The following is a 25,700-nucleotide window of genomic DNA, read 5'->3' on the forward strand; positions in this document are numbered from 1 at the left end:
TGGGTGGGAAGGGGAGGGGGTGTATAAAGGTTTGTGGTTTCCGGCCACTTACATAAATATAAACCTTTATACGAAAAAAATTGAATTAATTCACTTTGTTATTCATACTTTTCAGTTAAATACTAAATTTTACAGCATATAATAATTAAAAATTGTATTTTTGGTTTCTAAATCACTTTTAATATTCATATCGTCAAAATTAGGATTTTGAGAATTCCTCTTTCTTCTACATCGCCATTTTTCTTTGCAAAGCCTATTTTACTCGATACTGTACAATCTGTTATTATTATTATATAACGTGTCATTTGACTTTGCTGTTAAATAGACTATTGAAACATGTAAGGATGTATATGAATAATTTTATTTTATTTTTATAACATTAACGACAAATATATATTTATATTGCTAACTGTATTTGAATAAATAATAACAAGAAGAAATAACGAACGTTAAATACCATACTTTATGTGTTTATCAAAATTATTCATAAATCTGATTAAATAAGATTTATTAAAAATTAATTTTGATTTAATTCAAATTATTTGATATACATTTTAAGTACATACTAAATTCTATGGTATTCAGAAATTTTACTGTGACACGCCTATTAAAAAGTTTTGTATTTCGAAATTTATTATTTGATCAACATTACCAACATTCTGATTATTTTATATTATATCCGAAATCGAGACACTGCATGTTGGAACTGATGCACTGTGAATATTCAAAACTTTTGTATATTTATTCTAAATAAAAAATGAAATTAAAAGCAATTTGTTTAATAACGAGCCAATATGAATTTATTAGATTGGAAATATTTCCTTTCAAGTTATGCTTTTTTAAATGTACTTACTTGTATTCTTCAAACTTGTATTATATTATAAAAATGCTTTGAAAATATGAATGAATTTCTGTCTGAAAATTTTAAATATTCACAGTATTTCGTTGTTCTTTCTAAGATCAACGAACGGAATGAAAAGGAGGAACTCTTTGACAAGTTCTCGACGTCGAGTCGATCGCGGTACAGTTCCTAATAAAAAAAAAAAAGAAAATTAAAATAAAAATGCTCCAGCGGAGGCAAACGCAAAGTCAAAATTCAAAAAGAGAAACTATACTGAAGCCACATATGTTCGCTACACATCCAATGTTCCAATGCACACCAAAGGCCGCTAATCTAATGACATTAAACAAAAAAAAAAGGAAGAGAAAGAGATAATCAATTTGGACGTCGTGATTTCACGACAGCCTTAGCAAACGACAGACCACGAACGAAGAAAGAAATGGAATTCTTGTTTCCGTTTCTATCTTTTCTTTCTTCTTCTTCTTAAAAAAAAAGCAGTTATTTTGCAGACTGTTAAAAAGCTACTACATTACGAACATCGCGTGGCGTTGAAAGATTGTCAGGCTTGCTTGCTTCCTTTAGCTTACGCAGGCTCGATCTTTCAACTAGTATGCAAATAAGAAAGAAAAACATATATATTAGATTTTACAAGTAATAATTGTCATTGATCGCGAACACGATAATATTAATCGTTTACATTAATCGCCGATTGCTGAATGCCATTAACAAGTTCAACTCACAGTAGGCGATAACATTACAGGTTTTGTTTTTGTCATTTAACTTGTATCATTTTACAAACCTTTTTTCTTATGTAAAGTAGAAAATATTTGATAACTTTTCGTCTTTATTATAATTTCCAAGTTACAATATAATTTCAAAAATAAAATTGAAGAAATATAGATTCTTTAGTAAATTTCAAGATGGAATTTTATTATGAATGAAGGTAGAGGTGTGCGAAAATCCGACAATTTCGGGTACCCGATACTCGAGTCGATCCGAGTTCCCGGAAGGATAGATATACAGGGTGTCCCAGAACTGGGGTAGGACCCGTGGAGGGATGATTGCTGAGGTCATTCTAAACAACTTTTTCCTTTGCCAAAATGTTGGTTAAGGCTTCGTTTTCGAGTTATTAACGAAAAACACTGGCCAATCAGAGCGCGCCACGGGTCCTACCCCAGTTCTGGGACACCCTGTACCCGATACTCGAACGGGTCGAGAATTATATTTTGACTCAAGATTCCCAAAGTTTGAAGAACTTTAGGGACGAACTTTATTATTCACGATAAACTGCATCTAATTTATTTTGCGTCGACCAAAACAATTCCTGATACCCGTCCGGGTATCGGGTATTCGATATTTTCGGATTCTCGTACACTTCTAATGAGAGTCATTATTAGAATGTTGAATTTCGTACAGTAAAAAGCAAATAAGAGCTTCAATTTTATTATTATTATTTTTAATAACATCAAACACTTTATACAAAAAGAAAATAATGATAATTAAAAGATTAAGATGATGTGCACATTGTTTTTAATTGAAAGAGAAATACTAAGGTTCAGAATATGATGAATTAGTCAAGTTTCAACAGCATGATAATTTGCATTGAAATCAACGTCGAGTTGAACGAGTTAATTCATGTCAGATCAGTCATTCACTACCAATCGAAAATTATAATTTTAAATACTTCATGATACATTAATCACCGCCTGTCAGCAACACTCGAATTGACAGATAATCTGACAGTCGATTTACCAAAGTCGGTTTAATGAAAATATTCAGAGCTATATTCGATAAACGTAGTATTTTTAACACATTGACTGCCACGAGGATCAGCAATAGCCGACGCCTGTCACACAAATTTTAAATAGCATTACTACGATATTAATGATATAAAATAGCAAATTGAAAGCTTAAATTTGAAAATTAGAATTGTTTGCATTCTCGAAACTCCAGCGACGTGGCCGGGTTAATTTTAAGTCACACCTACGAAACTCGTTAAAGTTTGAAAATTATGAATAATAATATAAAAATTTCTATACCAAATCGGTTGGTATTCTAAAACGATTCGTCTATTCGAGCCCGTTGCGTTTTCTTGGACGCACTTCCGGTTCATCGGCGAGGAATTGACACAGTTCTGCCTCATGCAACGAGAGCAATCTGCTTACGAAAAGAGATAGTAAAAAAAAAAGAGCTCTATCCGCTTAGCTTTCTATTTGGCTCACTGTGAAAAAGCATTACAATACTAAATGTACGTTACACGATACAACAATGCCAGTGTGATTAATACTGATTACTTCGAAATGAGCTGAAGCTTAACGGCACCATCACCCTGTAGAATAAAGAGGATACATTTCTTTTTACGCTCGATGCAACGATAAGAGAATTCCTTTTTATAAATGTAAAGAATAACAGCACCGAAAGATCACTCCAGCAACAATGTAATTAAGGATATTCCGACAAGAAAACACCGATTTAAATTTTTTAGATATAAAAAACTTCATACCTGATAAGTATATCATTTTAAAATGGTACACTACAAGAACGAGTGCAGGAAACCATTAATCAACTGACAAAACATACCGCGCTGTCTAAAATGAAAAATTCTCTTTGAAAAAGATGAAAAATTTCATTCATTGCATTAGTCTTATGCGCGAACAACAAGAAATACTTGCATGGTTACTTGCAATTAATACAATCTAACAGAATAAAAAAAATAAGAAAATTAGTCTTTTACGAGATTTATTTCGAGAATACTCGTTTCATTTTGTGATAATTATATTAGCCGATCTGACATAGTTACATATAAAAAAAGAAAAAAAAAAACGAAAATCTGCGATTTCTGCCACTGAGTGTAAAACTTCCGAAAATATTCCACGGATTACCGTAAAATTCGGGTATAATTAAAAGTTCATTTAGAAAAAATAAATCTACTACAATTTTGTTTTTTCAACGTGGACAGATTAACGATATACCAGGCCCAAGAAACTTAATCTTATTAAAAGTTCATTAAAAATCACATCAAGCAGTAATTTTATTTTTAATAAACCTAACTGATACTTAACATTTTTTTTATTTGTGACGTAGTAATTATTATGTTAATCTGTACTTCATTATTTGTTTATTTAATCCTTTCGACCTGAAATACGTATAAAATTTTGAAACCTTTAAAGCTTTTTATTATCAAAGATAAATACATCATTAAACGCCTTTTGTACAGCATCGAGCACGATAGGCTTCTCTACGGTAAGTGGTGACACCCCCTCCCCCCCTTTTGCGCGCGTATACACCTCGTCAGTTCTGGCCCTCACCGTAAATCACCCCTTTCCCTGGTTTCCACCTCAACCCCTAGACGTTCCCGAGAACAATGACCACGTAGGCGAGGAAACCCCTGTATAGGTCTGTGGCCTTCTACCACTCGCGTATAACGTTTATGCGGCAAGATTTGAATATTTATTTGGTTATTCGTACTATTCAGTTATATACTGAATTTTGTAATATCGAATAGTTAAGAATAAAATATTATTTTGTTTTTAAATCACTTTATATTTAATTTAGAGAATTCTTGTTCCTCCTATATCGCCATTTTCCCTCGAGAAGCCTACTTTGCCCGATACTGTACATTAATGATTCGAGAATATAAAGACAACAATAAAAAGAAAAAAACACGAAATGAAGAAATAGGATAAAATGAAACAAACCCAAAATAAATCCAACATAAATAGTTGAATAAACAACAATTTGTAATAAACTAAATTATATGACTAACGCGATAAGGTACTTGAAAAAATTTTATGAATTTTATTCACGAAGGATTAATATATGTAATAACTTTTTAATTAAAAGTAAAATTATTGATAGATTTCTGTAAATAGAATTTACATATTGTTGTATAAGATTCTAAATATTGTTCTGGATTAAACAAATTACCACGTTCCTCCAGTTTAAAATAATATTCTGATTTATAACACAATCATTCCTTTTTTTTCTATTGTTACTTTCACTTGTATTGTGATGAAATTTTTGAACCGTAGCGTATCTCGATAATCTGCGATCTTTAATTGCAGCAAGTGAAGGTGGAAAAAGTGAAGGAAAGTCATAAAACAAGGTGGCTTGGTGTATCCTTTCTACGTCCACGCAGCTGTCCATCGTATAAATTTCAGAATGATCTATCAAGATAAGTTGATCCAGTTGAGAAAGAAAGGAAACGATAAAGAAAATAAAAGTAAAAGTTGCCTGAGAAATACTGTTTCACGAGTCAGATAGTACACACGCGTGTATCGAACGCAGCTACGTCTAAATAAGATTATAAATGAACGATATTACATAGTAAACGTCAAAAATGACACATGCAAAGAGAGCGCTAAAATACCCCCTACAAGTTTTACGCTCAGTGCGTAGAGACAGAGAAAGAAATAAAAATATAATATGTATGTATATAAATATAATCATTAAACATTTCGTGCACAATAAGTTCTGAAGCCAAGCGAAGAAGGGAAGACATCGCATACAAAATCAAATGACAAAAAAAAAAAAAAAAAGAAATAAATAAAATAAATAATGATAAATAAATAGATAAAGTAAATAAGTAAATATATAATAATATATATACGTAAAAGTAATTGTCGGAAGGGTCTTACCCTGGAGGACGAGGGGGCACCTCCGGCACTCCCAATGGCCCAGCTCTTTGCAGGGCCATCGCTAACCACAGCCTCACCTAGTTAGGACATTGTAACAGTAGGCGTTACCACCAGTCTTTTATTACAAATAATGCGTTTTCTTACAAGAAGCAGACTAGTGTGTCGAGCAAACCTCTTGAAAATTATTTTTCGCGAATCAGAGACTCGATTCTCTGATTTTTCGAATAAGACTATTCTCAGATTAAAGTTTGCATTGTTATTTTACGTGTCTGGAAGCGAAATGTAATCGCGAATTTATGGCACATTTACAGGAGACAACGAGACGAAATTAAGGTTGCAATTCCATCTTCGTATGTTCGAAAATTATTCGCGAAATTCAGAACAAAATCGACGCGAAGTTGTTGATCAAATTTGACAGTCGAGTTGAAAATTTTCAAACATCTTTCTTACAAATGTCAGTCGAATATACGGTGAAGTTATGCTTTAAATTATAAATAAAAAAAAGGAAAGCAGTTCTTTTAGCATCATTTACTGCTCTACAATTGTATCATTTGACCATTATAATTGTAATGTTTTCTCAGTATTTTTAATTTAGTAACAAATTTCAATGCATTAACAAATAATCTGCTACGATAAGCCTTACAATTCTTGCATCGTACGAAATGATAAACATGAACGAGTTAAACGAATGATTCTTGAAATTTGTTACAGTATACACAGAAAAATGAATACGAATGCTAGCAGAATCCCTGTAATACTTTTTCACAGCTTTCAGAATCTCACAGATACTTTATTTACAAGCCGAGAATTGAGAGAACTAACCGAGCTTCGCAATGCTATACAATATACAAGAAGAGAACGTGAAATCTGGTTAGTATCGAGTAGAGCTCTTGCTTTAAAATACTCGGGTACATAGGAGCCCCCTCCTCAGTTCGCATAGTAGAAAAATAGTCAGCGACCACAACTGCTGTCCCCTTTTCCTTCTGTTAACTTCAACTTCTCTTACAGAGGATGCAGTTTATATACGATGGGTACCCGGGTATCTTAAAGTAACAGCTCTAGTAACTTGAAATCAATAAACAATCCTCCCATTAGTTTAATTAATCCAACTAACAAATAGTCGACGGTATTTCTGTCTTAACGCAACCGATGTCCTTTCATTTTCGAAAAATTTAAATGAAATTGAAAAAAAAAAAAGGATTATGTACAAAGTAATTTCTGTCTCGCTACTCTTAACCCTTTCTATTAATGCGCAAGTATTATTATAAAAAGGATGAAAGGATTTTCTTTTTTTCTTTTCTTTTTGTTTAAATTACGTACCTGCAGGAGACATCTCGTACGTCAGACCAAGTGCATCAAGATCATCCTGAGATACTTGACCAGAAAGGTTATTTTGAATGTTGTTAGGTACCCTTTGTTGTTGTTGTTGTTGTTGCGTTCTTGCGCCAACGATCGCTCTCAATTCTTGCCTCACGAACTCGGACGTGCTGCTGGCATTTCCTGTGACAAAACGAAACAAACATCCCGTCATTTCTAGTATCCAAATAACAGATAACGATCCGCTTTTGCTTCTAACGAAATACCAACGATAAACAGTACCTCGAGTGATTTAATCGGAGATCGTGTGTTTTATTGTGCAAGCCGTTTACGTACAAGTTAGTCAAAGGTACAGGATGAATGCTTTATTACAAAATGCGGTATTTACAATAATATTGCAGTAACATCGGATAGATTACGACTTATCTCGTAATAAATGCGTTCCTTTTGATTCGGAACATTTCTTCGTATGGATCTATCGTGATCTTTAACCCTTTAACTACAGTCATCTCAGCGAGGAATTGTATAATTTTATATCAACCCCTCTGACATGAATTTTTATACGGTATATAGAGTGTTAAAAAATTCCCTGAAGATCTCTACGCCGTTGGATAGATCACGAAAAATCAAAGCGAAAAGTTCTGTAGCATTTTTCGATCGAATCAGTAGTTTAGCCACATTTCGTTGTTGAAAATTGACCAATCAACGCGCAGCTTCAGTGGCAAGATATGCGGAGTAGGAGACTACACGGAATCGGAGTCTCCGTTTGCTTCGACGGCGAGGCTCGGCGGCAGCAGAGGAGGCTAGTCCCCTACTCCGCGGGTCTGGCCACTCAAGCTACGCGCTGATTGGTCAATTTTCAACAACGAAATGTGGCTAAATTACTGATCCCATTGAAAAATGCTACAGAACTTTTCGCTTCGATTTTTCGTGATCTATCCAACGGTGTAGAGATCTTCAGGGAATTTTTTAATACCCTGTATATAATAAATTTTGATTAATAAGATTGTTTCAAGTTTATTTTACGAAATTTTAGAACTGAGATATAGATAATCAGTAACTCAAGTTCAAGCGGGATCTCCACAATTTGTCCTGCACATAAATTTGTTCGGGTACCTGCAAATTCGGGACCAAAAATCATCTCGAAACTCAATTTGGGAGTCAACTCTGCATTGGGGGCATGGTTTCTCAGACTTACCTTAAATTTTTAAGTATGAAAGTGTATGTGTGACTGAATTTTGGGTCTCGTGTCCTGTCTGGATCCCGAAATTACGAGTGCCCGAACAAAATGTATGTGCAGGACAATCTTTCGGAGTCCCGCCAGATCCGACCCGATCTGATAATTTAATATTATTATCAAAATTTTCTGTGTCCGTATAAAATGTTTGGTCGGAAGGGTTAAATTACCTAGTGTAACAGCTAAATGTGAATAAAATTATTTTTTTCATAAAATTTCATTTGCAATAAGAAATTTTTTAACACAGTTATTTGGTTTTGAATTGTAATATAACAATTTGTATTGCATATCTGCTGTTTTGAAATAGAAATGCTTTGCCTCATGGCAAATGATTATAGTCGTCCGTAGTAGTGCAAGGGTTAAAGCACGATGAAATTCTTAGATGAAAAGACAGACAGAAATTGAAGAAAAAAATTAAATAAATAAATAAAACACTTTTTTTGAGACGAAGCTTTGGATCGCTCGATCACATATACGTGGTGTTTCAAAAGTTAATAAAACAATTTCTCCAACATATTTAGCAAATCATTGAGCGAAAAAAAGCTATGTATACTATGGATCTTGATTTATTTGGAGGAAAAGAGAGTTCTACGTGCGCGTTATGATAACAGAGTGATTGTTCTTCTTTTATCAATTACTTGATTATGAAATATAAGTAAAAACATTTAAAAAATATAGAACTATTGTTCGATTACAACTACGTGCGCGTATAATCTTCTCTTTTTTTGTTAACTTCTTAACGGGGTAGCTAACTTACCGAAAGCATATTCTGTCAAATGTTATATGACGAGTTAACTCGTCATGCCCAATTAGAAGCTTGAAGATGTATCGAGTTTAAATTTACATGAATTGTCTTCAAAATTTTATGACGAATTAACTCGTCTACCCGACTAGAGAAGCATTTTCCATTGACGAGTTATCTCGTCATTCCCAGTTAAAAGGTGAAATAAATTAATAATGAATAGATCAGGACTTGTAGCACACATCATCCTTCTTATTCGAAATGACCTACTAAACCATGCTGAAAAAATTGTTCGGTTAACTCCTGAAACATCCCAAAACCTTTGAAACACATTTTGCCTTAAAAAAAAAAAATGAAAAAAAAAAACAAGACAGAGATTTGACAGACATTAATATGTACACTGTGCTCGACAATGCTTAACACTGCGTTTAGTGACGATGATTAATCACAAAAGCTCGATGCACTTCGTACATGATAAATGCGTTTTTGTTAGTAAGACCTTTTCTTTTTGTTATTTTAACATTGTGGACTTAAACGGCGAACCTGGTTCGTTATACGGATGACCATTTAGATTGGAGAATGATTAAAGTGGACTAATTACATTCTGTACTTATCTTAACATAATTATATATGTAGAACTATTTCTATCGATAGCATTTATTTGTTAATGCAATTGTCTTGAAAAAAAAAAATATTTATCTTTCTTAAATTATCGTGCTTGTTACATCTCAGAAATTTCTTTTTATCATATATCATTTCGAAAATATATAAACTAAAGAATTAATGCATCTACATTCGTAAAATGTGCATACTGAAATTTAAAAATGATAAAATAATTGGTAATTTTATGAAATTCAATTGTATGAAAAAAATAAAGAATTGATTGTCTGTGTTGATCATGCTCCAATTATAAATTAACACCGATAGAATAATTCGCAAACATAAAATAATTAGTACAACAAAATTGCCACTTGATCGAAGATTAATAACACGATAACACAAAGAGAAAAGAAAACGTAATGAAATTGCGTGATACAACAAGCGTATAAAAAATTAAAAACATAAAGTGAGTACACGAAATTAAAAGAGAAATATGATAAAGGATATTAACGCTTTTCGTGCGAATACTGAATTCTTGAATTTTCTAAATATCATTCTTTACATTCAAAAGAGATGCAAGTATTGTTTAAAAATATTTTCGTAACATTATACATAAAATATTTTTAAACGTATCACTTGGATTTATAAATTCAAAGTTTTAAGTAAATGTTCAACATTGTTTAAATAAGTTTAAATCTTACAATAATAATAATAATAATAATAATAATAATAATAATAATAATTGCAAAAACATATTGATTATTTAAAATATTAAGATACAACGAGGGATTGTATTCTAAGCGTTCAAATAGCAATACTCCTCCTTATTATTGTTAGACCACGATTGTACAAGAAATTCAGTCTTACATGGAAACAGCAGTACGTATGTATTAGCTATTATAACACAAATTTCATATATGTGGTGCAAGTGATAGTGATGCTAATTTACGTGTTCCGGAAGTGCCGGAGGGTAATCACTAAACAGTGCGAACATGTTCTGAAACGGAAATGGGCAATTCGTCGTTAAAATGTAAAATATTGCGGGGATGTGAACTACCGCTAATTATTGAATGATTAATGGGCCTAATTTCTAAATTAACACATTCGCTGCCATGTTAATTATTAATAACTAATACTACAAATTGAATTTAATGAAATAATTCAGAAATGAAAATGGCAAGGGAATTCCGAATACTACTACGACTATTCTAACTGTTTTAAATATGTTAAGCCAAGTCCACAGAATGTTAGGACCTTGAAATTTTAGAACATTAAAATATTAGAACATCGGAATTTTAGAATTTTAAAATCTTCGAATTTTAAAATGATAAGGAGGTGCCAACCCATCTATGTACTTGCGTCAATGTCGCGGGTCCAATAATTGTTATCACAATTTTAAAATTCATATGGACTTTAGAAAATCATTTATATAACGATAAATGAACAACTACAATAATCACACTACTTGTAATCAATTGCAATAATTAGGCTACCTTGCGTACTACCAAATTTACAAATCCTACGTATATTGTCAAAATTCTCAATACATATATCATTATGTAATCAACAAAGTTTGCCCGCTTCCGTTTCCAGTCCACCTTAAGTAATACAGTGATCTTAACGCATACGGATCATAAGAAAGGTACCTAAAGAAAGATATGATACAAAGGAAAGTCTCTCCTACGTGACTTATCTACTAATGTCATTACATAAGTACATCGGTGTCTACAATCACCATAAAAAAAAAAGAACAAGTGTAGTCTCTCTATCACTAATTGTAACAAGAAGTAGAGAGTGCAGAATCGAACATCGTGTTCGTATCGCTGAAAATTAGTGTGAAAGAAAGTGTGTGTCGTACATGGGGAATGAAATTGTACTATGTTAAATGTCACGATTCTTAGGAAAGCACAGGTGTGAATCGATTTCTTCCGGAGACACAAGGCTCTTTTTTTTATTACACGTATACAATGAAGATGGGCTTGTCTCGACAAGCAGATGGCTTAACAAATTAATTTTGTGATGGTTAGAAACAATGACTGCTTGTTATTTACAAAATGAAAAGAATACCTAATGAGAGAGAGCATGAAGTTGAAGTTAGTTCACAAACTAATGGATAAATGTTCCTTTTTACGTTTAAAAGATTCAAAGGTGCCATCAGATGAGACGAAGATTTCAGGGCCCCCTTTTGGTCGATAAATTTGGTTTAAAAATTCAATTTATACTAAATAAAATCAAATAGCATTTAATCGTAAGGAGAAGGTACAAAAGGAGAACAAACATTGGTTCTATATTTTTTGATATAGTAAATGGAAGGTTTAGTACGGGGCCCTCTCGAAAGTGGGACCCAGGGCTATAACATGGTGCTTAATAATTTAAATTAAAATTATTATACAATTAAAGTGAAATTTTTTAGAATTTTTGACAAATATAAATTATTTAAACATTGCAATTATCCTTCGCGATAAACACGTTTGTATCTTTTAAACAAAATTGAAAGGATCAGCATTTCTCGACTCGCTACGTACAATGAGCGAAGAGTACATTCCATGGGAATGATTACGATGATAGGCAAATTTCAAACTGTGAACAAAAGCACCATGCAACATTTAGCGCTATTTCGACAGGATACGCTACTTTGCGTCTTCTTATAAGGTGCATGGTAGAATGACAACTGCAGGGAAACCATGATGATGATGATGATAATGATAATGATGCTGATCTACCGATCCATAAGTGTTATCCAATGAAAAGCTCTGATTTGAGCAAAATATGAGATCTGATAAATAGACACTCTGCAAAATGGTAAACTATCAATTTTAAAGAAATTCGAAAGCGACCATTATGACTTGTAGGCCAAAGCATTGATACGAGATGGAGATCGAATACAAGATGATTTGGAATGATTTTAATACGATCACGTGGTGTCCCATTAGGGTCTGATTAGTCACGTAACATACGTACCATTTTCCCATAATTAGACACAAATGAAGATTTGCAGGGCCTAATGAAGGGGTAAAATACATTGATAAGACGATCATCGTATTTACATGATTGAGATAGTACACATCGATGAGGGGGTGGTGGATGGTGATAGAATGATGTGCTTCCATGTACCAAACAATGTCTCATGCCATTTTTGTGGTAGGTCTCGTGATACGAGGTTGTTTAGATACAAAAAGGGGGTCGTACGAGGGTAGGGGTGTAATGATGACGAAGTGATGGTCACATGACATTAACTGGTCACATGACTTACCACCCAATTGGTGATTGACAGGATTACCGGGAGGCAGAGGCCTGGCATCCTGCGTGTCCCCAGGCCCTGACGAATAGAGTGGAACAGACGTCCGATCGTAACAGAACTGATTGTTCTGCATGTCAGCTGTGTTGATAGTATTGGCGGTCGTGTGGTATATCATAGAAGAATGTTGTTGGTTGGAGAAGTGTTGTTGGGTATTCGTTACGTTGTGTTGATTGTGAGTCGGTGTTGCCGGGTTGCAACCCGAATGTGGATGACTAGGTGAAAGAAGAGGTTGTTCCTTACTCACTCCGCCGTAGTGCCGGGGCGAACCGACCCCACCTGCAACATCAATCGTGTCTATCTTCTTCTTCCTTACTTCTTTTCTTTTTTCTTTACTTTTTTAACAAACGTTTCTTTTCTTTTTTTATTCTCTATGCTTCCTTCCATGCTTCGACGCGGTCTCATCGAAATTAACACGCTTTTAACATTTCCTATATGTATGTTTGATTATGCGGTACAGTTTTTATGATGCTAGTTCATTTTATGAACGATGTATTGAAAATAACGGAGAATTAGGTTGTACGGAAAGTTCATGTTGCTTCAAATTTATTACATCTTTATTGAATAATAAAGAAACGTTTCATTTGAGTGGATGTATTTGTCATTCGAGTACATTCACGATCAAATCAAGCTCCTATGGAGAAAATAGCGATGCCTCTCATTCCCGGGTTTCCCCCTAGGTTTCCCTTGGGAGAATGACGATACAAGGGAGCAGGCCTCATATATACGTATACGTCAATGGCCTCCCACCACTTGTGTATAAACATCTACGTGGGAAAAATTGAATTACCTAATATTTACTTTGTTATTCGTACTTTTCAGTTATGTAGCAAATTTAATATTAATTAGAAATTATATTTTTTTTTCTAAATTACTTTAAATATTAATATAGTCAAAATCAGAATTTTAAGAATTCTTGCTTCCCCTATATCGCTGATTTGATCGCGAGTGTACATTATAGAATCGCAGATACTATAAAAAATCTGTATGATCTAAAGTGCTTTGAACTATTGGATGCTGAAATTGATCTTAAAATTTATGTTATCATTACTATTCTTTAACTCATACATAAAACACTGACATTATATTTTGATCAATAGCAGCATCACTTATAAGTTATTTATGCTTATTTCTTAATTTTAATATGGGTTCCTCAATGATCTAATTTTTATTTTTAAAACAAATGAATGTATAGAAAATTTTTGAACCTTGAAAACAACAGGAATTTTCCGGACGGTATAATATTTATACTTGATCTATTAAATACTTTAAGTGTATAAGAAGGTACTGAAGTTACAATTTGAACGGTAATACTTTTAAAAAATCAAAAGAAAGAAACTAAATTTTGTAAAATTATCTTGAGTAATCTGCGATAAGAAACACGAACATAAACGGTAGTTGAAACACTAATATGATAAAAAAGTAAGTTTAGACACAAATGTGACTAATAATATCTATATACGCACAACTATCTAATCTAATAGTATTCGTTCCATCTTCGAATATTGAACAGAAATAGAGAAACATATACTTTAATCGATTCCATACTTACCTACTTTAAGAAAGTATTTATTTAAATCACACCTTCCGTTCCATGTAGATACGTATAGTATATTTTTAATTTAAAAATATTTAAATTTAACCACACCGATATTATAATAATACGACGACTCGGTCACAGTCTCTGATTTCCCGTACAGTTTACGCGAGAATATGAAATAAATTTCAAGTTAATTACACACGTAATAAGTCGGTCATCTACGAACCTTCCTAAATGCTCAATGCATAATTTTACACGTTACACACACATTAGAAAAAAAAAAGAAAAAAAAAAAAGAATATCACATGTTTACATGGTTGAAGATAATGTAGTTCGCACGCAATTGAACGCGACCCGTTTACACAATCAGCAGTATCGACAACAAAATGGTTCTCTCTAGATATTACATACAAATAACCGTAAAATACGATGGTAATGTGAAATAATTAGTATAATTGTAAAGGGAACCTACCTGGCAACTGAGTCGTAGCTGAAGGCGTAGACGTGGTCCGTTGCAACCGATATTGGGCAGAAGGATTCGGAGCGCCAGGATTAGGACCGGGTGGAAATTGGCTGGCTGTAGGAGAGGTGGGTGGAGGAAAGGTTTCCGCCGGAAACGGAGATTGTCGTGCAGACGCTGGAGTACCCGGCGACGGCATCGATCTCTGTTGTTGCTGCAGCTGCTGCTGCACGGTGGGCTGTTGCTGCGATCTCACCTGGTTAACGTTGAATAATCTCGGGGTATTACCATAGTTGCCCTTTATCATAAAACGTAAAAAAAAAAAGAAGAAGAAGAAATTAAAAATTCTCGTCTGAATCGGAAAAGTATAATGTTAAAGGCCGGGGTCTGCGCTAATCAAAATGTATGTCGTCTGTTGATTATAGAATACACAAACGATAATACAACACTAAATTTTTACTAGTGTAAACACGGCTTAAGAGGCGCGGGATTAATGGAGCAAAGAGAAACAGAATTGTACAGTTGTTGTGCATGCACCCTCCTCCGATGGAACAGAAATAAAACTTAAAAATAAAAATGAAACTACGCGACAGGCATTTAGGACGCCTCGTCTAATTAAACAACTGGTGAAACGTACTTGCGTCACCCGTGGTGACAACGGCTGTGGATGAGTGAACGATAAGATACCAGCGGGAGAATGCGGTGACAGTCGAGCTGCGGCGGACACTTGTTGACCACTGTTAAAATTATTGTTTACAATGGGGCTAGAAATAAAGAGGCGCCCGTTAGATAACGATAATATTATTTGCTTGAATTATAATAGGATCGCGTGCGACATGCACTTACTGCTGTGGTAACGTTGAAGGATGTGAGTACGAGTGGGCAAGTCGGTGACCGGAAGGCATCTGGACGGATCCCCCATAACCTGGAGACACTTGCGAATCTGGGACACTCGACCGCTGGAAATAGAATTTTTTTTTTTAATGTACTATATTATTTCAATTAACACATTGAACGTCAGAATAAAAAAAAAAAGACTTATAATAAGAAACATTGAAGCTTTAATTATTATAGATACAAATAGTTAATCTTCGAATTTGACCTATCGGTGTTCTACCTTATATTATTAACATAAAAACAAGTCTATAATTACCTGTAACGACACGTTTGGTGCAACAGTATTGTTCAGAAGGTTATCAATATTATGAATGCCGGTGGTAATTTGGTCCGTAGCTGTAGCATTGGAAGGAATAAGTAACTGTTGTTGCTGTTGTTGTTGCAGTAGCCTTTGTTTCAATTGTTGTTGCTGTTGTTGTTGTATCAATTTTGTACGTTGTTGTTGTAACTGTAATTGTTGCTGCTGCGTGAATTGAGTGGTCGTTTGTCTGACACCTGGCTGAGTGTTCAACCTCATCCTTGGCTGTTGTTGATACATCGGCGGTGGTTGGTAACTATGGCTCGTCGTTACGGGTGTGGTAACCAACTGAAATGATATTACTCGTAATTATTAATCACATCAAAGCAGGTAACAGGTTTTAACAAGTACATGCCATGGTAACAGCTATACAAGTGAGAACTGTCAGAATGGTTTGATCGTGGTAAGGATACTTATTATGATTATTACAAGCATGTTATAAAAAAAAATAATGCGAAAGGATATCAACTTACCGTGGTGGAGTAAGCTGGAGGTGTGCCAGGAATTGTTATGGTGGAAGACGTTGGATTTACGGCAGTCTCGAATAACATCAACGACTTTTGTATCGCGTTAATCGCCATCTTCTCGTTCAACGCGTTGTTCTGCGGTGCTTCGATCGCATCTAAGAGATTTGCTATCGCAGACGAATCTATTGAATAAAAATTATTGTCTATAATGGTACCACTTTCGCTGTCACGCGGCAAGACACCCGTTCGTGAATATTGTTAGCTTCAGAAAATTTGTTAAAGACAGTAAAAAGGTATACAATTATTAGGCTGTGACAGCGAAAGATGTAATATGTATGTATACAATATATGAAACTTAGGAAATGTTTTTAAAAATCGCTGGTTTTTATTATTTAGATACTCGTGAATTCAAGCAGTATTGACCGGTAAAACAAAAAAAATCCATCCAGAAAATAGGATTTCAAATTTTTAATTTACCATACGTCAACGTTTATCATGATAAAAGGTAATTCTATATGTTAATTTATTTTTCATTTTTCATTTATTTATTTTTAATTTAAAAATAAATGTCCAAACGCCAATTGTTTTAATGGTTAATCCTTATCTGCCACACTGGGATTTAACAAACCCTACTCTTATTTCATTAGTTTATTTTCCACTGAAGAAATCCTAATTTTTTTCTAAATTTCAATAGTATGCATTGCACTCCAAACATTGCTTTAGAATTTCTGAAATTCTAGTATGGCTAGCTGGAAATCATTCATTGTTTAATTCTATACCTGCGATAGCTTCGTCTGGTACGAATTCGATCACTTGATCCAAAATATCGGAAAGATCAGGATCTGATGACTGATTGTCCCAACCGGTTGGATCTGCATTTGTATGACGATACTCCCCGCTGCCCGTAAATTCCGAATCCATCTGACCCATTTGGGGTCTTTGTTGCTATATAAACATAGAGAATTTGCAAATACACATCTCGATGATATTACATTATATTGCACTTTTATAAAAGATGCAATACATAATAATATGAATATTAATGGAAAACTTAAAATCTCTATTTTATAACACTAATACAATTAGTAATATTTCATGTAATTGTTCTAACTACTAACAGTGTTTCCGACGTACCATGCGTCACTTCCAGAATATTTTGCTCAAGGACATCTTTAGTGGGACTGGGATTTAGGTAAACTCTAGGTAAATTAGTTTTTTGATATAACTGGTGTTTTAAATTGGGTATAATAGATTACACACAACTATTTGTAATGTAATAAAACAATATTTACCTGACTTAGCATATGAGTGAGGTAGGTATTGGTTGTTTGACGAGGTAGTTGTCTCGACTGGCTTTGGAGAGGAGTACGCGCGGAAGTTGCAGTTGTCGTTATCGTATTACCACCAACCGACTGCATGCTACCACCCGTCCAGGGTTGCTGCTGTTGCTGTTGTTGTTGTTGCTGCTGTTGTTGTTGCTGCTGTTGTTGTTGCTGCTGTTGCTGTTGCTGCTGTTGCGACTGTGATTGTGACTGCTGTGACGGCTGTTGTGGCTTCAATCCTATGCGCAGCAGCTTATCCTGTACAACAAACATAAACATTATTTGAATTAATTTTCACCACAAAACAAATCATAATAGGCATACGTATGTATGTCCATTTTCACTGTGACAGTGTTAATGCAAATAAGGAACAATTAATCGTTCTAATTACCTGTGGCGTTGCCGATATCACAGATGCAGGTATTGGTGGGATAGTGGTTGGTTGAGGAGGTTGTTTAGCTAGCAACGAAGCCAACATTTTGTTCTTCTCCCAGAGTTTACTGGTCGTGTTGGTGGACGTACCCGATGAGGATACCTGGTGCGAACCGTCCATAGGACGTTTCACAGCTATGTTTAAATCGCCATCCTCGCCGGGTCTCTTCTGACCGACCTGGGTCGAACCACCGAGACCAACATTGTCACCCGATTGAGACGGGGATGGCGTGGTGTTCCGAAAGCCAAGACTTCGCAAAAGAGGATCTTCTTCCCGATTCTGTGACTTGCACTGTTCAACGAGCAATATATTACAACGGTGATTTTTTTGCAAATTGATGCAATCGGAAAGAAAAACTTGATAACTCTGTAGGAAGACGTTAACACTTTGACGACTGGTGTCACGCATTTCTAATGTCGGTGTTTAACCTTTTATGACAGTATTCTGTGTTTCTACTCAATGAACCATATAGTAATTATAATTTGAAAAATAATTTGCCGAGTAATCTGTCGTCAAAGTGTTAAATGAAAACATTTCATTCAACAAGATCAAAAGATTATCTAAAGTTGATTCCATGAACATAAAAACTAATCTTGTCCATAAATCTATAAAACTGTGCTAAAACAAGCTAATTTTACAGCCACTAACCTGTTGCTCTTGTACTTTCCTCTCGTCGTCTTGGTCTTTCAGGAGCTGTTGCAAAAGTTCGTTCCGTTTCTTGAAACCGGCACGAGCCTCTTCATCCTCGTCATCGTTTTTCTCATTTAATAACTTGAAAGAAATTGGTCGCATTATAGTATTGGGGAATAACGCGTTACTAATCATAACTATTTAAAAAAAAAAAGGAGAAAAGGAAAAACGTTTCTCGCAATCAAGCAATAATTATTTTTCTACTAGGGCCTGTTCTTTTATAGACTTCATAGCTATAAAACAGCACATCTCAATAACACTAAATTGTTAGTATGGAAAAATAAGTATTGGTTGATTGTGTTTGACTCGAAGCGGAGCAAATTAAGAAAGAAAAAATGTTCGCGTAAACGATTAGATTATCACGGTCGGTACTGTTTAAAGTTCTTGGATTTAAGCTGTGTTCAGTGAGATAAACATACCAAAGTTTCACCAGCATTATTTCACCAGTTAAATTCTTTAGGAATTTGAGAGATCTAAAAGTTTGAATCTTCCAACAGCTGATATAGCGAGAATTAAATTTTTATACACATTTCCATTTATATTTTTTAAATTCTAAACTATTTGTTCCAACATGTACCATTAGACAGTTAAACAGTAGTAACAGTGAAAATCCAAAGAATGGAAACTATAAGAATGTTATTCGGATTGGATGAACGAAGACACCAGTGGTCCTTTAAATCGAGTTCGATCCATAGATCAGCTGGTTTACCTGTAGCAGCATATTATTTCCAAGCGAAGATTTCGAATGGTCCATGCTCGGTTTCGGCATGTTACTAGGACTGGTTCGCACTTTATTATTATGCTCCGGATGAAAATCGTCCTCGTCTTGTTGATTCAACAAGGTCTTTAATATCCTATGCTTATTTTGGTTCTCGGAATCGTTATTCGTATTGTCCTGACTGTCCTCACTAGCACTAGCGCCCTTGGTCAATAAGTTTCTCAATCTACCGGACTCGGTTGACACAACACTGTTCTGAGTTTCGACAACGGTCGCGGTCACCCCGACGGTGGTCTGTTGTTGACCGGCGGTGGTAGCGGTCCCGGCCACGTTGCTCGAGTTGTTTCTCGCGTTCCCGCTTGTATCCATGGCGGATTGGTTGTTGCCGGCCGAACATCCAGTCTTCCCTTCATCCTGACGTTTCGGGGTAAGCGCAGCTGCCCCGTTGGCACTAACACTACTAGCACCGCTGTTGGTCAAGGAGGACGTCTGTGATTCCTGAAGCGGACTGAAGGGGAACGAATTACTGAAGGTGTGAGCTGCGTTGCCTGAGGTCGGGCTGAACGCGCGCATGGGACTGCAGTGAGGCGCCACCGCTGAATTAGAGGAGAACGTTCCCTGGGGACTCGGAGATGTCGGGGCTGGCTGGGAAGGTGGTCGTGAATTTGGTGGCCCGCTAGCTCTCGATTCGGGCCTATCTGCCCACCCGCTGCTACTATCCAAGTCCCATGTGGAACTGGGGAACAGCTCGAATTCCAAGTCCATGTTCCCCGAAAAGTGGTTGAACGGATTACTTGTACTTAGCGACGGCAGGGGGTTGTTGCAAGACTCGGCCGCGCTAAACACTATCGAGTTCGACGATGTCGCAACACCGCCGCCATGCGACGACGCTGACGACGACGACGACGTACCAGCCAACCCCCGACCACTGATACCACTCACTTGACCGTTCAGATGCGCCACGGACATCAGCGGGCCACCCACGTTATTGTTATTGTTACCATTATTATTATTACTATTATTCGCACAACGGTTACTAGAGTGTCCAGAGCACACTTTGTTGTTGGAAAGCTGACCACCCTCGATAGGCATTAAGTCATTGTCCCTATCAATGGACAAGAAACAAAACAAACACATGTATTTGCCAGTTACCATTTAAAAAAACACTTTTTGTTTTTTTTTTGCATTTTTTTTTTTTTTTTTTTTTTTAGTCTAACACTAAGCATTACTCTATTATCACAAGGTTCTTATTTCAGCGATTTACGGTGAACAGTGCTCGGTAACAGGGGTTAAGTATTATTCTTTGCCGAATTATTTGTTCTTTAAAAATTCGAATGGAGAAATGTATGCTCCGCGTTTGCAACGAGAAGATTGACGATGAAACGCTTAAGCCAGATGATACAATGTCGTTGGAACACCGAGAAAAAGAGGGCTTTGGAAAAGCATATAGAAATATAACGTTCCTCGTATCTCGCGCACTGTTTACCGAGAGAGAAACCTTGAGCATCAATCGAGCCACCTTGATACCCTGTTGTAAGTGGCACACAAGCGTAAGTAAGACTTACTTCACTGCACAGTGACCACTGTAAATCTTACTTTCGCTAAGTACTTGCAGCACGAATGTTCTATGTGACTCGATATCGCAAATACCTCGAGGTGAGCGCAGAAATTACTTTCAACGGGAACGCGATCGTATCCGACCAACAAATTCGTATCTTTTAAATTTTAATTTATTTTCTCACAGTGTTCGATTTCAATGAAAAATAATTAGTCACGATCAATCACGATCGTCTTGCGATCACCTCTTCTTTCGTATACATTTCTACAAACGTCAGGAAATTTGTAAATCGAGATTGAAAATAGCAAAAATCACGGAAGAATTTATTGTTATTATTTTATCAATCTATCGCAACCTTTGCCATTCCAGTGTTCACGACAATGCGATGAAAAGTGTGATCGTGTATAGACAAACACCGAAAATGTGTGTGTGCGATGAGGTACGATTAAAACCAGCGTGTGGTATATAGTAATTATTAACAGACGAAGCGTTAAGAAGCGTAAACGAGATGGTAATCACACGACGACGGTGATAAAACATAGTGAGGGAAAATCGTTTCAATTTCAAGAGTGGCCAGATCTCCAACACCGAGAGAAGAAAACCCGTGTGTGTCGCGGAACATGCAAGATTTTGTAAAAACCTAAAAAAAAAACAGGAAGAAAAATACCACAAAAAGATTTTACAACAATAAAATTCGACATGGATTAAATCGGAATTTCGAATATCCTTTCCTACAATTTTTTCAAATTAATTCGCGTTAAAATTTTTTTACTTTTTCTGTTTTATATCTCTTTTCCTTTGATCTTGATTGTTGTTTGTTTTTTTTAATTTTTTGGTGTAAGTATTTGAGTTAGCTCGATAATGTTACTGAAGCAACGGATATAAGATAAACACGGAGAAATTAGGTGAACAGAATACATTAGCAGAAACCTAATGCAGCGGGAAATTCATAAGGTGGAAACATGTCGTGTAGATATAGTCACCCTTGCCTATGTATTTCAAATAGGAAAGTAATTAAGCGAAGGAACAGTAAATTAACTTAATTACCTAGTGGAACGTCGATTATCGAGTGCTGGAAAATACATTGATCTTGATATAATCGGTGGTTAATTTCAAATCGTTAATAAGTTGTATCACTAATTCAGTATTATTTGGATTAACTGAAGTTCCACTAGGTTCTATTTAATATTAACCATTTACGTAATTATCTTTAACTAACATCAATACATTGAGTACCACAGCATTTCAATTTATATGAAAACACAAATTTCCTTTATTTTATGTCACTTTGGTAATCAATGTTTGGAATACACTCAACCTCAGATTAACTATTCCTTCTTTTGAAAAAAAAAACTTACTGATATATCAGAGAATATAAATATTCAGGGTTAAAGAATTACGTATTAATCCGTTGTTGAATGAATCTTGAAGGTACACGTTCATATTTAACGAGTAAACAATAGAAATAGAAAAGGACGAAGAATGGTTCAACTTACCCGATGATGGAATTGGTGGCCATAATAAAGTCGGTATCGTGTGTATTCATCACATTTGCTTTGAAAAGTTTTGACTTTGTTTGAATGTTAAGGAACTTATCAGGACTAACGCGTAGCCGGTACACACCGCTGGTACTCTCACCGACTTGAAGCGTATCGTTCAAATGTGCAGTTAGCTTACTGAGATCATGAGGGTGGCACACATCCTTTATTGTAGTGCCAATCAGGTCCTGTAACAAAGATTAGAAAATATCATTCTTAACACCAACTCTCAGATACCATAGATGTTATTAATTGATGGGTTGAAAGTCATAATGGTCCAAGTCAAATTTTAAAAAATTTTCTATTAACCCTTGAAGAGCAAAGCTTAGGTCAATCGTGACTCAAAAAAAAAAAAATGCAAGAACCAAAAGATAATATGAAATATAAAATTAAATTGAAATTGTGACTCTCTCCATGATCCGTCGCCCGAGGGTTAATCTTAGAAAGATCAAGCTTCATATGTAACAATTATAACGCTTTTTTATGAAAATAATATATTTTCAGTAATTTTAAGGAGGGCTTCCTCTTTTCTTGGTCTTTCTAAGGTTAATAAACGCTTTAGGAGCTCCAAATACACCCTTTCCACAAGTAAATAATATTATATTCTGACTTTTGTCACCATCATTAATAGATAGATGAGGAATCTTACGTACCCCTACCGTGGTTAGGTAGTTGGAGTAAGGGGGCGACAGCCAGCTGACATCAACCGCGATAATCTTGCCCGCGGTGTCCAGCTTGACAGTGAACTGCTCGATGGGGGTACCAATGGGTTTCTCGTTCGGTGGTATCCTGCGAGCCACGCACATTACGCAAGGACCGATGTCCGAGGATTCGGATGATACGTCACCGCTCTCCAGACGATCGCTATTACTTGGCAAAAGAGCTGAACAGATCTGCAGATACTCGTATTTCGATACTCGTTGCTGCTTCTCTTCCATAGTCTCTTCTTTATCATCAGGAGGCTTCACCAAGAAGCGGCAATTGAAGGTACGATTCCTCGTTTGGGGCTGCGGCTCGCTCGTCCAGCCTGAATCAAACAACAATTTTATTACTTTGTACTGTGTTTATCTAGGATAACAGAAATTACTGTATGAAAACATGGACTTGGAAGAAACGGGAGAGACGAGGGAGACACGGGAGAGATTCGGGAGAGAATTATACTTCATCGAAAATTTAAAATCAAAATCGAGCCTATTTTTTAATGAACAGGCTCTATGAAACTGATCACACGAAATATATTTGTATTACTAGTTCGTAAGTATGTACTTCGTGTTTCAAGGTGTGCCATACGTGACTTGTCTACTAATGCTAATAGGCGAGAGTTACCTAAATTGTACCACTTGATGTATTTTATTTTGCAACTTACTATTGGAAATTTATAATCCTGAAAAATACATGAAATATATTTTTCTAATTTTTTTTTTATTATTATGGATGAAAGTATTAGAGAGTGACTACAGTTTTTCCTTCAAACAGAAGGAAATTAACCAGATAATTATTTCTACGGATACTTGAATTAGGTATGATCGCAGTTGTATAATAAATTGTCATTAATATCAAATGAAATTTTGCGTGCCCTGACAGAGATCGGAAAGTCAAGCCTGTCGAAGCCACAACGACACCGATGGCATCGGATTTCTGCTGCGTTCGAGAATTTTAAAACTGTCCCCTTCCATCGCATAAGATAAATCTTTCCGTTTCGCAACCGTCGAACTTCATAACAAAAGCCGAAGAGATAAACTGAAAAGTACACGTGCGCGATCCACCCGGTAAATAGATGCTAAAGTTACATTATCATAACTAGCCTGAAGCATACGAAACGCACTCGTAAATGATCGTATTATCGTGTGCTCGTGGAAAGATGATTCCATCGCAATGTAGATTTTCAACCTTCGGACAGCGGACCACGGAGAGAGCCCCAATTTTAATGTAATTATGTATTTCATATTATTTTCATTTTCTAAATTTTACATTGTTCCTTGAAAAATTATTCTTACAATATATTAAACTCTTTCGTTTAAAAATTATACATTCACCTTTAGGTTGATATTCTTATATATGTTTTGTAAGTTTGGATCTCGATTGACCCAGATTTCGTTGTTCAAGGGTTAATCTAAATGCATCGTTCGATCTTTCGTATCTTTTAAGAAGAACAAATTTGTAAGAACATGGAGGAGGAAGGAAATTGATATTCGAAATGATAGTAAGAGGAGAATAATCGTTGGTTTTGAGGTATACAAACCTAATGACACAGGGCACAAGCTAGGCATGAAGGTGTTGTGGTCTCCATGATGAATAATATTATAAATATCCTTGCCGAGCACATCGTCCTTCGTATAATTTATATATTGTGTTATGTTATCCGTTACGTACTCCACTCGTCCCTCCGAATTTACAACAAACAGAAAGCCATCTAACGCCTAGATAAAAGTTCAGGGGTGTTAACACAATTGGAAAGATTCGTTGTTTCGTTGATAGAATTAGATACGTTGAAATATTTCCTAAATGATTCAGCAGAAATTTTCAGGCTGGATGAATCAACAGATTCACGTGAATTATGATACACAACTTAAATAATAAAAAAATTAATACAATGAACAGAAAGGTATTTTCTGTTGTTGTCGTATTAAACCTTTATTCTACTAGGAAATACTACGTGGATCTGTATCCGTTCACGGTTCAACATTAAACCTCAATTTAACCTCAATTAATTTTAATAAAGTACTCAATCAGCTAGACCTTTGTAATGGGCAGAGCCCGTAAAAAGAAAAGAAAAAGGAAAGAAAACGTTCTGGATGTTGCAGGTGCACATCGGCGAACGAAAGTAACAAGAACAGAATATACTGATGGACTTTGATTTAAGTTGATTCATACCTCGAGTAAAATAGGACCAACTTGATCGTTGGACAGTATGTTAGGATTCGATGAAGACACTTCCCCCTGTTGAACGGCATGACTATTCGAGCCTTCCTGTTGCCTAATGTGCCGAATCTGTACAAAGAAAAAAGTATTTCACGATTAATAACACATTCACATTCACAGTTAATTGATCAAGTTGACGAATTTCATTCACGGTTAATTCGCTTATAATTTCTATAATAGTTGTT

At 35.3% G+C, this 25,700-nt stretch overlaps 1 protein-coding gene across 10 annotated transcripts in view; it reads right to left on the reverse strand.

Moving 5' to 3' along the window:
* Nucleotides 1–25,700, reverse strand: part of LOC117609063 (uncharacterized) — a 164,483-nt gene that overhangs the window by 4,501 nt on the left and 134,282 nt on the right. For 4 of the 10 annotated variants that reach the window (XM_034334908.2, XM_034334912.2, XM_076691933.1 and 1 more), the window contains 17 exons: nucleotides 25,468–25,584; nucleotides 24,836–25,013; nucleotides 23,247–23,620; nucleotides 22,552–22,781; nucleotides 19,489–20,602; nucleotides 18,738–18,860; nucleotides 18,048–18,380; nucleotides 17,627–17,914; nucleotides 17,114–17,279; nucleotides 16,341–16,516; nucleotides 15,826–16,155; nucleotides 15,519–15,631; nucleotides 15,310–15,436; nucleotides 14,685–14,970; nucleotides 12,628–12,951; nucleotides 6,799–6,978; nucleotides 5,479–5,555 (listed from right to left, as the gene is read on the reverse strand). In XM_034334908.2, the coding sequence (XP_034190799.2) occupies nucleotides 5,479–5,555; nucleotides 6,799–6,978; nucleotides 12,628–12,951; nucleotides 14,685–14,970; nucleotides 15,310–15,436; nucleotides 15,519–15,631; nucleotides 15,826–16,155; nucleotides 16,341–16,516; nucleotides 17,114–17,279; nucleotides 17,627–17,914; nucleotides 18,048–18,380; nucleotides 18,738–18,860; nucleotides 19,489–20,602; nucleotides 22,552–22,781; nucleotides 23,247–23,620; nucleotides 24,836–25,013; nucleotides 25,468–25,584 (4,536 nt within the window). Of the gene's footprint in view, nucleotides 1–5,478; nucleotides 5,556–6,798; nucleotides 6,979–12,627; nucleotides 12,952–14,684; nucleotides 14,971–15,309; nucleotides 15,437–15,518; nucleotides 15,632–15,825; nucleotides 16,156–16,340; nucleotides 16,517–17,113; nucleotides 17,280–17,626; nucleotides 17,915–18,047; nucleotides 18,381–18,737; nucleotides 18,861–19,488; nucleotides 20,603–22,551; nucleotides 22,782–23,246; nucleotides 23,621–24,835; nucleotides 25,014–25,467; nucleotides 25,585–25,700 lie in introns of those variants that run through there. The other 6 variants (XM_076691935.1, XM_076691934.1, XM_076691938.1 and 3 more) reach the window with 6 other exon arrangements.

The sequence above is a fragment of the Osmia lignaria genome, chromosome 14 (assembly GCF_051020975.1).
Source record: "Osmia lignaria lignaria isolate PbOS001 chromosome 14, iyOsmLign1, whole genome shotgun sequence".
In the NCBI taxonomy this organism is placed as follows: Eukaryota; Metazoa; Arthropoda; class Insecta; order Hymenoptera; family Megachilidae; genus Osmia; species Osmia lignaria.